Below are 14523 nucleotides of genomic sequence, written 5' to 3'. Positions count from 1 at the left end.
ACATCATCATGTCATCATCATGGTCTTGAACTCGTCGAAGGTGAGCACCCCGTCTCCGTTCAGGTCGAACCTGCGGATCATGACCTGGCACTCGTCGACGTCCAATTGCAAGCCTAGCCTGCTCAGCATCAGCTTCACGCTCAGCGGCGTGATGCAGCCTCTCCCTTCCATCACGTACATCCCGAACGCCTCCCTGCACCTGTCCCCCTCTTCGTCTTGAGTACCGGCCGCCGTCTCTTCTACCAGCCTTACAAACTCCTCTTCGTCCAGAAACCCGAGCGCCGCCTTCATGCAGAGCTGCAGCTCGGTCTCGGAGATCTTGCCGTCGCCGTTCTGGTCGAACGCCGCGAACACGCGCCTGAACTCAGCCGAGGCAACCATGATGACAATATGCTTCACGCAACTGGGAAGACTTGTCGGTAGGTGCTCGGTGTGTTTCAGAGTTGATCTGATGTGTGGCTCGTTTGCGGCATGAGATCTTGTAACTCGTGTGTGTTGGTATTTATGGTTCAGCATCTTGGCAAGTAATTGCCGAAAGGGAAATTAGGTCCAACAATTAGCTCGTACTACCTTTCTATGGAACGACAGGAACGAGTGAATTTTTTGACTAGAGTGAATTAAAGAAAGTGAACAACTTTGACAGAACATAGAAAACTCTAAAGACCCAAAGGAGATCGATCGACAGTTAAGTTCAGAGAACTGCCGTGCCATATTAAACTGAACTCACATTTTTAAACTCAACGATCGATCGTGCTCGCCTCAGATAGTAGCATTGTAGTTGCTGCAATCCAAACAGTGACAACCACTGAAAGATTAGGACATAGGGTTTTGCTCTGCCGTGTCAGTTGCAGACGACACCACATGCATCTTTTATAATGGGTTGTCTTTTAGAGCAGTCTGTTTCTTTTTCCTGAAATGGACGTTATACCTCTAGCCTTGCATTAAAATGATGCACATAACTTTCTTTTATTAAGATTATTGACTGGAGCGTTACAGGGAAATACAAAGATCAAATTGAAGCCGCCTCTAGCGACAAATGTAGCAACACCAACAAGCTTGATGAAGGGGATGACCATGTCAGGACCTCATGCCTAGACTTCACACCAACACACATTATCGAATAACTAAAGGCCTCAGCAAAACGCCCAACAACGAGTCGGGAACATAAACCGCTCCATCAAACCCAGAACGCACACCATTGCACACACTCAATAAGTCGCCGCCACCATCTTCAACTGACCCATCTTCAGGATGGATCAATGTATTGACCTTGCCAGACATGTCGTCGATGCCGCCACGACACTAGACAATGCCACCGTCCTACGGGCATCTATCTTCACACACCTGCCGCCGAGACCTCGTTGCACCACACCGTCGATGACGCGGTAGATGAAACACCGCTCCACCACCAGACCCCTCCATGCATCACGTGTTCCAAAACGATGCCTCCCAGAGGGTGAGCGACACCGAGAGTGCCACCATCATCCGACCCGGGAGACTCAGATCTAGGATTTCCCCCGAACATTTGAAGGAGGCGGGAGATACACAACCACAACACCTTCAACAAGGTAACGATGCCCGAGGACTCCGCCATCGTCGACTCCGAAGTGGTTGGAGCCCGTCTCTCAACGGCCGCCCACCTCGTAAAACCGCATATGCAGCCCGAGGGGCCGATCCGCAGGAGAGGAGGACGCCTCCACTCCGTCCACCGTCGATCTTCTTGGAGAATACCACCATGCCTCCCGCCGCACCTGTTGAGGTGTGCACGGTGTTCCGTGAGTTATGTCCATGTCCTCGTGGAGCGTCCTGGTTGCGGCCAGCAGGGTTCGGTGCGATGCCGAAGGCGGACGGTGGTTGGGAAAGCTACCGTAAAGCGAGGAGGTGTGTGTGCAGTAGGAGGAGAAGCTACTGTGCGCAAGTACAAGAGGAGTATGGTGCGAACCGAGTGTGAGGACAGCAATAGCGCTGGCACATATGTGCGAACCGAGTGCGGGAGGCCGATCAATGGCGGTGGCAAAGCATAGCAGAGCAGAGGTGCACTGCATGTTTCCTGCGTGGTCATACTGACTGTACGGACATGACAATGAAGACTACGAAGATGTGACGTGAAGCTGCGAGAGTCGAGATCAGGAGGAGCATGAGGAGACGTCGAGTTTAGATTAGGAGGAGATTGTTAGAAATAATCTAAACTTTGAGTTTGGGTTAATTTCCTAATGATCTTTGTGTGAGTTTGTCCGAGTCAATGTAGGTCAAGCTAGCTATGTGCATAGTTGTTTTCTGCCATAGTTGGCTTAGGCCAGGTTAAGTGTCCTAGTCTGATTAGGAGTAGTACTTGGTATTGGTTTGTACGTGAGTATAGTATAGAAAATAGGAGTCCTAGTTTGAGTAGGAGCACTAGTTCATGTAGGACTGGTTGTCCATGTCGGTTTAGAATAGGTTTATCAGTACGTGTAGGTTTAGGCTAGGTCTTGAGTTGGTTGAACGTCCGTGTATATATACACGTGAGGTTCTACCAGATTGTACCGAGAAGAAAATCAGAAAATTAATAAAGAATAGTTTAGAGGGTGCGACACGCACCCTTGGCGATAAATTTTGTGTCGCGTGTGTTCATCTAGTTTGATGTGATCGATCCGTGGGCGAATCCCAACAGCACCGCCGCAGAACATCGATGCCATGACGTCAGTGTCTGCGTCGTACCCTAGCCCTAGGGTGCCGTCCCAGTCTGGAACTCTAGGTCCTTCGGGCAAAAGCGCGAAAGGAGTCCCCACCGCCACGTCGGCGAGGCTTCACCCAATCCGCGCCCTGGCGAAGGCGGAATGAGGAGGAGGGGAGGGAAGGTGCTTGCGGCAGCTTAATAGTTTACATTTAAATCAAAATGTTGATTAATAATCACCATGCTGAAGTAATCGGGCTAGAACCCACTGCTCATGCGGCTATGCATGCCAAGCACAACGCTATATGTAAGAGAATCTCCACCGACGGGTATCATAGGAGTTGCAAATGGTCGAATTTATTATACTAGACCCGAGGAGTTATACAAAGAAGTAATATGAAGAAGGGAGTCCCAACATTTTTGTGCGTGTGAGTTGTGATCGAGTTGTTCAAGCAAATGCACAGCGATGGATAGCTTCGGCATGAGAGCAGCATCAGCCGGCGTAACCTCATCATCCCATCATCATCATGGTCTTGAACTCGTCGAAGGTGAGTACCCCGTCTCCGTTCATGTCGAACCTTCGGATCATGGCCTGGCACTCGTCGACGTCCAGGTGCAAGCCCAGCCTGCTCATCATCAGCTTCAGGCTCAGCGGCGTGATGCAGCCTCTCCCTTCCATCACGTACATCCCGAACACCTCCCTGCACCTGTCCCCCTCTTCGTCTTGAGTACCGGTCGCCGTCTCTTCCACCAGCCTCACAAACTCCTCTTCGTCCAGAAACCCGTCGCCATCGGTGTCCGCGGTCGCCATCAAAGCTTGCACCTCCTCTGCCGACATGTCGCCGCCGAGCGCCGCCTTCATGCAGAGCCGCAGCTCGGCCTCGGAGATCTTGCCGTCGCCGTCCTGGTCGAACGCCGCGAACACGCGCCTGAACTCAGCCGATGAAACCATGCTGACACTCTGCCTGACGCGATTGGGAACTGGGAAGAGATGGCGCGGGTGGGCTTGTTTTTGGTGCTCGATGATAGAGACTTGAGCTGGTCTGTGGCTCGTTTGCTGGTTGTGAGATCTAGTAACTCGTGTGGGCTGGTATTTATGGGCGAAAGGGAGATTAGGTCCAACGATTAGCACGTACCTTCCTATGGAACAAGACTGATTTTTTTGACTAAACTGAATTAAAGAATGGAAGTGAACTACTTTGACAGAACATAGAAAACTCGTAGATCTAGACATCAAGTGACAGGAACAGAACGAGATCCATCGACAGTTAAGTTCAGAACTGCCGTGCCATTTTAAACTGAACTCACATTTTAAACTGATCGATCGGGTGCTCGCCTCAGATTGTAGCATTGTAGTTGCTGCAATCCATTCAGTGACAAAAAGCTTCTTCAACGGGAGTGCACTGCCCCTTGTGTTGACGTTGCCCGACCATCTGTCACCATCGAAAACTTTGAGATTCGTGTTAACAAATTATAACTTATAACCAACCCTATAAACCTATAGAGAAATTACGTTATTAGGTCCATCTTAATTTACACAATAGACCATATATTTAGTTCATATTTGAATGTTTCTTTTCCTTTTTCTTGCCTCATTCTTTTACACGTTTATTTTTCCTTTTTCCACCTCTAGAACATAGTTTTATACATGTTTTATGAAGTTACCAACAACAACAAATACATGCCCAAATCTAAAAGGAGAGAGAAGGTCGTCGCCCGCAACACCGGCTACAAAGGCATCCCTTCCCAATGCGGCCCTCCTGTCCCACCCTGCAAGCTGTTGCCTCCCTTCCCGTCATCCCTCCTCCATCCCACGAGTAGCCGCCACCTTCCCATCGACAACCTCCACTCAGAAAGAGGAGAGAAAATTGAGGAGCTCACGCCAATAACGATGAGGACTAAGGAGAGATGGGTTTGTACTGGTGTGGATAGGAACATCCGTGTTCTATAAGGAAGGCCAAGATGTAATAACCCAAAGCACTAATCTCAGACTAATTTGGTCTCTTAGATAGTCCAACAACGTCAACATGGGGGGAATCCTCTTTGCTCTCTTCAAGCTTGTTGGATTTTGTGAATTTTTTTAAGATCAACAATGATCAACTAGAAGGGGTCACCATTGTCCCCACCCTCCGTCGCCATCGCAGATCAGGACCTCCCTCGACGCTGGCGACGGAGGGTGGGGACGGTGCCGACCTGATCTGCGATGCAGATCTCGTCGGGGCCGATCCACTTCTCGGGCAACGACACACTAGGGGTGGCTGGAAGCGATGGCCAGTAGGTGGCGGCCAGGTCTTCGATCTGTGCCGCAAATCCTGCTTCATCTCCCCGCCTCCCGGTAGCGCGAGGTGGTGCTCCTGGGCTTCTCCCGCGGCTCGAGGACGCCTAGAGCAGCAGCCCTAGGTATGATGGCGGAGGCGGCCCTCTTCTTCGCCAGAGATGGTCGGCCAGAGGATGGTGTGGTGGGTCTAACGATCCGTCACCGAGTCCCAGCAGCGTGGCAGAAGGCATGGTAGCCAGCGATGGCCGAGCCATGACTGCGGTCACGGCGGGTTGGTGGCATGTTAACGCATGGCCATCCTGGTTTTCGCCGGTGGAGGGTCGGCCGACTGCAAGGCGTTGCGCATTTGCTTGGTGTCACTGCTTTGCCTCGGCCGGCCTGGGATGGTCGGTGGCGTTGGGGCCCGACCTGAATAATGGTGGCGGTCCTATGGGTCTTTCTTGTGTGAAGATGAAGACCTCCCGAGGCATGTCCGTCTTGATCTTGCCGAAGTGATGAGTTCCGGAAGGCTCCGCCAGCGAATTTAATAGTGCACCTTATGCCTGGAGTTTGTTGGATCGGGTGGTATTCGGTTATGCGCATCCATGGTTTTATTCTGACCGTTTGGTTCTAGAGGGAGCGGCGCGAAGCTCTGTTCTGTGTTGTCATCAAGTAACATTGATCCATGGTGAAATCAGAAGAAGAGAATATCATGAAGGCCGGATTGGAGGACTAGCTAAGGGAGGTTCAATTCTCTACGCTGTTGAGGGACTTGCTTGGTGTTTCGGGCTTCGCAACAGTGGTATGTAAGTGATGGCGGCAACACAGGTGAAGTTCAGAGTCCTACCTTTCATGGTGAAAATCCAAGGTCTGGCCTTAATTGGTTGGGCCTGGCAATGACCTTTTTGAAGGCATTGTTTTGAGAGTGGTGGCTATCTTCTGTGTGACAACTTAAGATCTTTAATCGGACGATGACGGCGCTGGTGTACTGTTTTCTTCTTGGAGGCGTCGTTTTTGGAGAGTCTGAAATTCAGGTGTTGTCTTGGTGGTGGTAGCATTGTTGTTGCTAGGTGCTCGAATACTGTAGCGGAGCTTTTATTTTTTTAGTTTTCTCTTTCTCTTTTTTGAATGTCTACATCCGTACTGCCATTAGGGTATTGCGTTGTTGCAGGCGCTTAGTGTAATTAGTATCTTTTGAAAAAAGTGAAACATAACCTTCTAGGTGGCACACAACCTCCAGAAGGTAACAACATTGTCTATCCCTTGGATCATGAATCCCTTGCAAATATTCATAGTATTCATCATGCAACAACTCTTGCCACACCCCATCCTTGTGAAGTATTTTAAAGAATCATTTGCCTATTTGCTGAGTAGATGCCTATTCTTTATTATTCAAAGTGCCTCTAATCTTTATTATTCAAAGTACCTTGATACTCAAACGCCCCCTAATCTTTGGGGCGGCAAATGATATTCCATTTGTAAGGAGATACTTCTCCAGCAGCTCACTTCGCTAGGCCACACTTCTTAGCTAGTCACTTCGTTAGACCATACTTCTTCAGCTGGTCACTTCGCTAGAATAAACGTGAATTATTATGTTACAGTAACATCACAGATTATTCGGCGATTTAGCATTTTCAATGTTATTCGTCGAATCAAAGATTACAAATTACTGAATTTACGTTGGACCAGACGGGTCACGAGTAATACATAGAATGAAGGTACATTTTTTTTCTGTGTGTGAACGAACGGCTCAGTCCAATGAACAGCGATGCATAGCTAGCTTAGGCTGAGGAACAGCGCATCTCTTCTCAGCCAGCCCAATATCATTAACCCATCATCATCATGGTCTTGAACTCGTCGAAGGTGAGCACCCCATCTCCGTTCATGTCGAACCTTCGGATCATGGCCTGGCACTCGCCGACGTCCAGGTGCAAGCCCAGCCTGCTCATCATCAGCTTCAGGCTCAGCGGCGTGATGCAGCCTCTGCCTTGCATCTCGTACATCCCGAACGCCTCCCTGCACCTGTCTCCCTCTTCCTCCCGAGTACCCGCCTCTTCCACCAGTCTCACGAACTCCTCTTCATCCAGAAACCCGTCGCCGTCGGTGTCCGCGGTCGCCATCAGGGCCTGCACCTCCTCGGCCGACATGTCGCCGCCGAGTGCCGCCTTCATGCAGAGCCGCAGCTCGGCCTCGGAGATCTTGCCGTCGCCGTCCTGGTCGAACGCCGCGAACACGCGCCTGAACTCAGCTGAGGAAACCATGCTGACACGCAATTGGGAAGAGGTGGCGCGGGTGGGCTTGTCTTTAGGTGCTCGATGTTTCAGACTTGAGCTGGTCTGTGAGATGACTCTGTGGCTCGTTTGCTGGTTGAGATCGAGTAACTCGTGTGTGTTGGTATTTATGGTTGAACATCTTGGTAAGTAATGGGCGAAAGGGACATTAGATCCAACAATTAGCACGTAGCTTCCTATGGAACAGCAAGAGCGAGTGGAATTTTTGACTGAACTAAATTATAAAGGAAGTGAACTACTTTGAAAGAACATATAAAACTCCGAAGAGGCGAGCGAGATCGATCGATGGTTAAGGTCAGAACTGCCGTGCCATATTAAACTGAACTAACATTTTAAAACTGAACGATAATTGGTGCTCGCCTCAGACTGTAGCATTGTAGTTGCTGCGGCCCAGACAGTGACAAGAAGCTTTTGTTCGCGAAAAAAAAAGTGACAAGAAGGTTCTTCAACGGGGATGCACTTTTTTTTAGAGTAAATTCCTGTTTTTACCGCTAATTTGATATTTTTGACACTAATTACTCCATTTAGCTATTTTTTTTTAAATTACCCCATTTAGCAAAAGTGTTGCTAACTTTTACCCCTTTTAATAGATCAACGGACCAGGAGTGATGTTCAGTTTGACGTAGCATAGGTTTTGATCGGCTTAAGCACGGCACCGTCAGATCTTTCTTTCAGGGAAGGCACAACCTGTCCTTCATTGTAGAATAAATCAACGTGTCCATGGGAGAAGTACTTGCATACTCTATGGGAAGGAAGAGCACTTGATTGTGGTAAATTATTCTTAAACATTAACATGGTATAGGAGCGTGGTCAATTGTTTGATTTGCTTTTTTTCGTATAATAGTTATAGAATTAAACAAATTGGCACATGACTGTACCTGGCACTGGCATCCATCATTAAAATACTCACAAAATTTAGGAAGGGGTTAAAATTGGCACAATTTTTGCTAAATGAGGTAATTAGGCTGACAAATTTCTAATAAGGTAATTAGTGTCAAAATTATCAAAGTAGGGGGTAAAAATTGGAATTTACTCTTTTTTTTATAACAGAGGCAAACACTTTAAGGTGTCCAGTTTTTATGAAAAAGTCTGGGCAAAAACCTACAACAACAACAACCACCTCACACACCTTAACACACCCACAACCACCCGAACTGGGACCTAAACTACAAGGCAACACCCACTCTAGCCAATACAACGGACCATACATCGACACAAGCGAACACTCCAAACATGAGAAAAGACATGGCATCAATCAACTGCAGAACCGGGGTAAGCATCAGCCAGGGTGCCAAGGAAATCACAAACCTCTCTAGCGACGATAGCTCCTGGCACCTTTGCCAATAGTCTAGACTTAGCATCCCCATCATCAAAAGGAACCATATGCCTGCCAGACTCAGGAGAGACTGCTGCATCAACAACACCACTCTTCTCAAAGCCAAGTAACTCACTCGGCGGAGAAGCCGCATCCAAGCCTAACACCGACGGAAACACCATAGATGAATCCCCACACAACTCATGTAGCTCTGGCGTGATCTGTACCGAAGCCAAGATCCTATCAAAGCGCTCGCTCTCAGAGACAGCCGACACAACGACCGGACGGGACTGCCACGATCAGACGAACAACTATAGAGATGTTCATCTTCAACCACATATGACTTCTGCACCGCGGAGCCAAGCGGAAATGAAGCATGCACGATGTCAAGCTCCTTCCCACTAGAAGAACAAGACTCTATTTGGTCCAAAGAAATACCAACAACAACAGCTTGAGAGTTGCCACCTCTTCACAAACGGGGCGAGACGCATCCTTGACGTGGTTAGCAACCAACTGCGCGAGCTCCAAGCGCAGCAAGGCAAACGGGCAATGAAGGTGAGATTCGGCACTAGCGTCAACATTGAACTCCTTGCAACACCATGGAGAGGGCCTTGAAGGCGATGTCGCAGCCGACGACGAGCGGCACACGACCTCAACTCAAATCCTGGACGCCGAGGGAAGACGAGGCAGAGCGAACAGAGAGCAGCTCCACTGACAAGGAGCACGCGCGTCCGGAGAGCGAGCACGAGCGTCAGGAGAACGAGCGGTGGGAAAGCACGCACGACGGAATATCACCGGATGACTAGGACAACGACAATAGATGCATCTGAAAGGCTGGCGACATGTGCTCACCTGGTGGTGCGCATGATGCACCGAAAGCATCTCCCACAAGCCAAACACTTGAAGGAGAGACTACGCTCGAGGCCTTCCTTTCGAAGAAAAGACAATGGCTCACGGCCGAGCGGCCGCCCCGACCCACATGTACCTAGTCATCATCACCTCCAAGAGCATCAACAGCCGTAGAGAGTCCTCCAGAAGGCTCAGATGTCACCTCCTTATCATGGGGCACATCATCGATATTGCGAACTGAGCCGGAAGCAACGCCTCTGGAGGAGGCCAACAGCGACCGCTGAGCTCGTCATCCTCGTCGTCGTCCTCGTCGAAGCCTAAAGAAGCAACCAAAATCAAGACCAGGGCCGGTGACAAGGTATCGACTTGTCAATGCCTACGGATTGTAGACTAGGGTTTTCAGGGAAGTAGAGGGCAAGTAGATCTCGAGGGTTCAGCCGGAAAAGCACTCGACTGCTAGAAAACTAGGGTTGTGTTGACAATGAATCGATCCCCTCTTTCTCCCTCAACTCCCCCTTATATAGGAGGCGGAGCCGAGGGTTTCGTGATGTACAAGTTACAAAGACCGGTAGACTCTTTGAGTTCGTCCCGTAATAGTTACAAGTCATTATTCCTAATACAACTCTATCTTTCCAAACCATCGCTTAGCTGGGCTTCCGGGCTTCATAAACTTCGGGTCACGGGCCTCCAGTAAACCCCGGGTAGCATCTTCGACAGGCCCATTGGGGATGCCTATGTCAGCAGCCCCCGAGATTTTGCTTGAATCGAAGAATCAGGGAAAATCTCCATCATTACAATTAACACCTGATTTCTTAGAGTTACTAAACGACTTTCATAAAACAATCATATATTGTGCAGGGATAACGGTAGTTGGGGCTAGTTCATCTGACGGATCAGGTACCAGTTAACTGCTCTCGTGGCAATCCCGCAAAAACCTACTTCAAGATCAAGTCCCTGGACATGATCTCGGTATACTGGCGTAATTCGACATGTTCCGCTTAAGGTCTTACCATATGCCGAATTCCAGTCATGTTTTATCGGGTACCTAACGCGTCCGTTAGGATTTTTCTTCGCATCTGTTGATACAGAAAAAAGTAGCAGAGCGCATTCGGGTGCGATGCCACGCCGCGCAGGACGGATCCTAGGGTCTTACCTTCGCAAAGTATTGCGGCATTCAGAGATTAAGTCGCGACTGAGGCGCTCTGAGAATATATTGTCGAGTGCCTTTTTCGACTGTTGGAATAGCACATTTATTCAAGTCATATGATGACTCCTATATTTTTTTATCTTGTCCTCCCGATGGGAGTATATAAAGAGTTATATCATAACTCGAAACATGCTCACCATGACTTCTTCAATTTCATCGGGTACGCGACCAGCGTTCCCGATGGGAGTAGCCCCTGAGGCTACAGCCAAGTGCTTGTACTTGGTTGTAGGCTCAACTTTTTATTATCTTTGTCGCTATATTATCAACTCTTCTAGTACTTCCATCTTTATCGGGTGCGCGACCAGCGCTCCCGATGGGAGTAGCCCCCAAGGCTACAGTCGAGTATTTATACTTGGCTGTAGGCTCATGTTTGTCTTTTTGAATCATCTTCATATCAAACTCCTTATAAAAGTAGCCCCCGAGAATTTGAACAAAAACTTGTATTTGATCAAAGGCTCCCGAAATTACCGATAATACTCCTCTGTCGCCGATCCTCAAAGCACTGCAGCCGAAATTTTCCTTATAATGACATCAGTGCTAATGATGGCCACAATCACTGTATTGGGAAGGTGCGAGTCATGTCCTATCACTGACCCGTGGGTCCTTAATACTGTGTCGCTTGACACGTTACACAGGTGGGGACACACATCCTCCGCTTTCTCTGGCACGCGCGCTGTAGCGCCTGTCTAGTTACTTCGCAGTAAAAAGACCATTTTACACATGGAAACACGTGTAAGGCGTTGGATCCATTTCTCCATCATCCAACGGCGCAACGGTTCAATGGCTCGCTATAAATAACCTTCTTCTTCCTCAATAATCCCCTTCGCTGCGCCGCGCTCCCTTCCTTTATCTCTCCAAAGCCTCCATTGTTGTTACCAAGCTCCTGCGCCCGTGCTCTTCTTCAATCTCGCCAACGCTCACGTTGATGCCACTGCGGGCGAGGCTCACAAGGCACACCGCTCCAGGAACCGGCATGGCGACGGAGGATTTGGAGATCTCTGAGTGGGAGAGATCCAAGATCTCGAACCAGGACGTGAACCTACTCAAGATGCTTGGGCTGATGAAGAAGGAAGAGGGGCTGATCTTTCCCGGGGAAGAAAGCTTCCCGACGCCCCGCATCGGATACCGGGTAACTTTCATTGACCACCTCATCCGCGGCATGTCCACTCCCATCCACGAATTCTTCCGTGGATTACTTTATGTCTATGGGCTGCAGCTACACCAGCTGACTCCCAACTCTATCCTCCATATCTCCATCTTCATCACCCTGTGTGAATGCTTTCTCGGGACTCCTCAAAATTGGGGCCTGTGGAAACGCATCTTTCTTGTTCGCCGCAACAACTCCCACAACATCGCCTACAATGCAGGTGGTGTTGTTATCTGCATCCGTCCCGATGTCGAGTATTTCGACGTCAAATTCCCCGATTCTATCCAAGGGTGGCACAGAAGATGGCTATACATCCGCGAGGAGTACAACGACTCGCAGGATTATAATATCCCGCCTTTTGATGGTAGCGCAAAAATCCTTTGACGCCGATTATGGGATGCTGAAGCTACCGAAGAAGAGAAGATGGCGACAGATGCGCTGATGAAGCGCATCCATGAGCTTCAGAACACCCGTGGCAAGGAACTGTCGGGTATTCAGATCACTGCGTACTTCCTTAGGATTGGGGTGCAGCCTCTGCAGGTTCGCAAAAACCCCCTCTGGATGTATGCTGGCGAAAAAGACGCGGACCGCGTATCCTAGGATCTTTCGGTGAAGGATTTGGAGAAGCTTGTCCGACGTATTTCGTCGCTGAGCAAGAAAGATACGGTTCCAAGCTCTTGTCGCGTGGAACCATACAGTGGCACCAACGCCCTCCCCAGTGTAGCTATCTTGTCTTCTCGAATTGCTTAATTTGTCTTTTTCGACTGCTATCTTGCTTAACTTCCCTTGGTGTAAATTTTTCTTCTGCAGAAACATCAAGTCTTACCCTCTGTGCCTCCCCTACCTAAAGGTGGGGAAGTTGACGAACGAGCCGTCGTTACCGACGATTGGTAGGGTACCTCTCGCCCTGAAAGTGAAGTCGCAGGATCTCACAAAATCCGCGGCTTCCTGATGTCTACGTGTGCTTCTATTCTTGTAGACAGTGTTGGGCCTCCAAGAGCAGAGGTTTGTAGAACAGCAGCAAGTTTCCCTTAAGTGGATCACCCAAGGTTTATCGAACTCAGGGAGGAAGAGGTCAAAGATATCCATCTCAAGCAACCCTGCAATCACGATACAAGAAGTCTCTTGTGTCCCCAACACACCTAATACACTTGTCAGATGTATAGGTGCACTAGTTCGGCGAAGAGATAGTGAAATACAAGTAGTATGGATGTATATGAGTAGCAATAGTAATCTGAATAAAATATGGCAGCGAGTAAACATGCAACAGAACAGTAAATAAACGGAGTTTCAGTGCTTGGAAACAAGGCCTAGGGATCATACTTTCACTAGTGGACACTCTCAACATTGATCACATAATAAATAAGTTCTCTTCCTTTGTGCTACATATACTCTTGTTTGATAATGAACACCATTCGTTGTGTAGGGCTACAAGAGCACCTCAATGCCGGAGTTAACAAGCTCCACAACATTCGACATTCATATTTAAGTAACCTTTAGAGCATAATAGATCTTTGCAATTTAAACCGAGTACTAACATAGCATACACACTGTCACCTTTACACTATGAAGGGGGAATAAATCACATCAATACTATCATAGTAATAATTAACTCCATAACCTACAAGAGATTATGATCATAACCTACGCCAAGAACTACACGATGCACTCACTGTCACCATTACACCGTGAAGGAGGAATAGACTATTTTAATAACATCACAAGAGTAGCACATAGACTAATAGTGATACAAAGCTCATATGAATCTCAATCATGTAAGGCAGGTCATGAGATCATTGTATTGAAGTACATAGGAGAGAGATTAACCACATAGCTACCGGTACAACCCTTAGCCTCGAGGGAGAACTACTCCCTCCTCATGGGAGACAGCAGCGTTGATGAAGATGGCGGTGGTGTCGATGGAGATGCCTTCCGGGGGCACTTCCCCATCCCGGCGGCGTGCCGGAACAGAGACTCCTGTCCCCCAGATCTTGGCTTCGCGATGGCGGCGGCTCTGGAAGGTTTCTCGTACCATGGCTTTTCCCGTCTCGAAGATTTAGGTCAGGGAGTTTTAAATAGGCGAAGAGGCGGAGTCGGAAGGGTTACGGGGGCGCCACACAATAGGGTGGCGCGCCCCCCTCCTGGGCCGCGCCGCCCACACGTGTGGTGGCCCTGTGGCTCTCCTCTGGCCCCCCTCGGGTGTTCTGGAAGCTCCGTGGAATTATAAGATGCTGGGTGTTGATTTCGTCCAATTCCGAGAATATTTCCTTACTAGGATTTCTGAAACCAAAAACAGCAGAAAACAGGAACTGACACTTCGGCATCTCGTCAATAGGTTAGTTCCGGAAAACGCATCAAAACGATATAAAGTGTGAACAAAACATGTAGGTATTGTCATAAAACTAGCATGGAACATAAGAAATTATAGATACGTTTGAGACGTATCAAGCATCCCCAAGCTTAGTTCCTACTCGCCCTCGAGTAGGTAAACGATAACAAGAATAATTTCTTAAGTGACATGCTACCAACATGATCTTGATCAATACTATTGTAAAACATATGAGATGAATGCAGCGATTCGAAGCAATGGTAAAGACAATGAGTAAACAACTGAACCATATAACAAAGACTTTTCATGAATAGTACTTTCAAGACAAGCGTCAATAAGACTTGCATAAGAGTTACTCATAAGCAATAGATTCAAAGTAGAAGGCATTGAAGCAACACAAAGGATGATTAAGTTTCAGCAATTGCTTTCAACTTGTAACATGTATATCTCATGGATAGTTGTCAACATAAAGCAA

General features: G+C 48.4%; 3 protein-coding genes across 3 annotated transcripts; all 3 read right to left on the bottom strand.

Moving 5' to 3' along the window:
* Positions 1-6: 6 nt before the first annotated feature.
* LOC127340073 (putative calcium-binding protein CML23) lies at positions 7-381 on the bottom strand. The gene has a single exon (XM_051365852.1). It carries the CDS (start codon positions 379-381, stop codon positions 7-9), a length of 375 nt encoding a protein of 124 aa, XP_051221812.1.
* A 2687-nt stretch (positions 382-3068) lies between these two features.
* On the bottom strand, positions 3069-3647 carry LOC127338713 (putative calcium-binding protein CML23). The gene has a single exon (XM_051364724.2). It carries the CDS (start codon positions 3603-3605, stop codon positions 3165-3167), a length of 441 nt encoding a protein of 146 aa, XP_051220684.1. The 5' UTR covers positions 3606-3647; the 3' UTR covers positions 3069-3164.
* A 3009-nt stretch (positions 3648-6656) lies between these two features.
* LOC127338715 (putative calcium-binding protein CML23) lies at positions 6657-7248 on the bottom strand. Its single transcript, XM_051364725.2, has one exon. It carries the CDS (start codon positions 7169-7171, stop codon positions 6737-6739), a length of 435 nt encoding a protein of 144 aa, XP_051220685.1. The 5' UTR covers positions 7172-7248; the 3' UTR covers positions 6657-6736.
* Positions 7249-14523: the final 7275 nt, after the last annotated feature.

This window comes from Lolium perenne, chromosome 3 (genome assembly GCF_019359855.2).
Source record: "Lolium perenne isolate Kyuss_39 chromosome 3, Kyuss_2.0, whole genome shotgun sequence".
NCBI lineage: Eukaryota > Viridiplantae > Streptophyta > Magnoliopsida > Poales > Poaceae > Lolium > Lolium perenne.
This window is presented reverse-complemented; position numbering and strand designations above follow the sequence as displayed.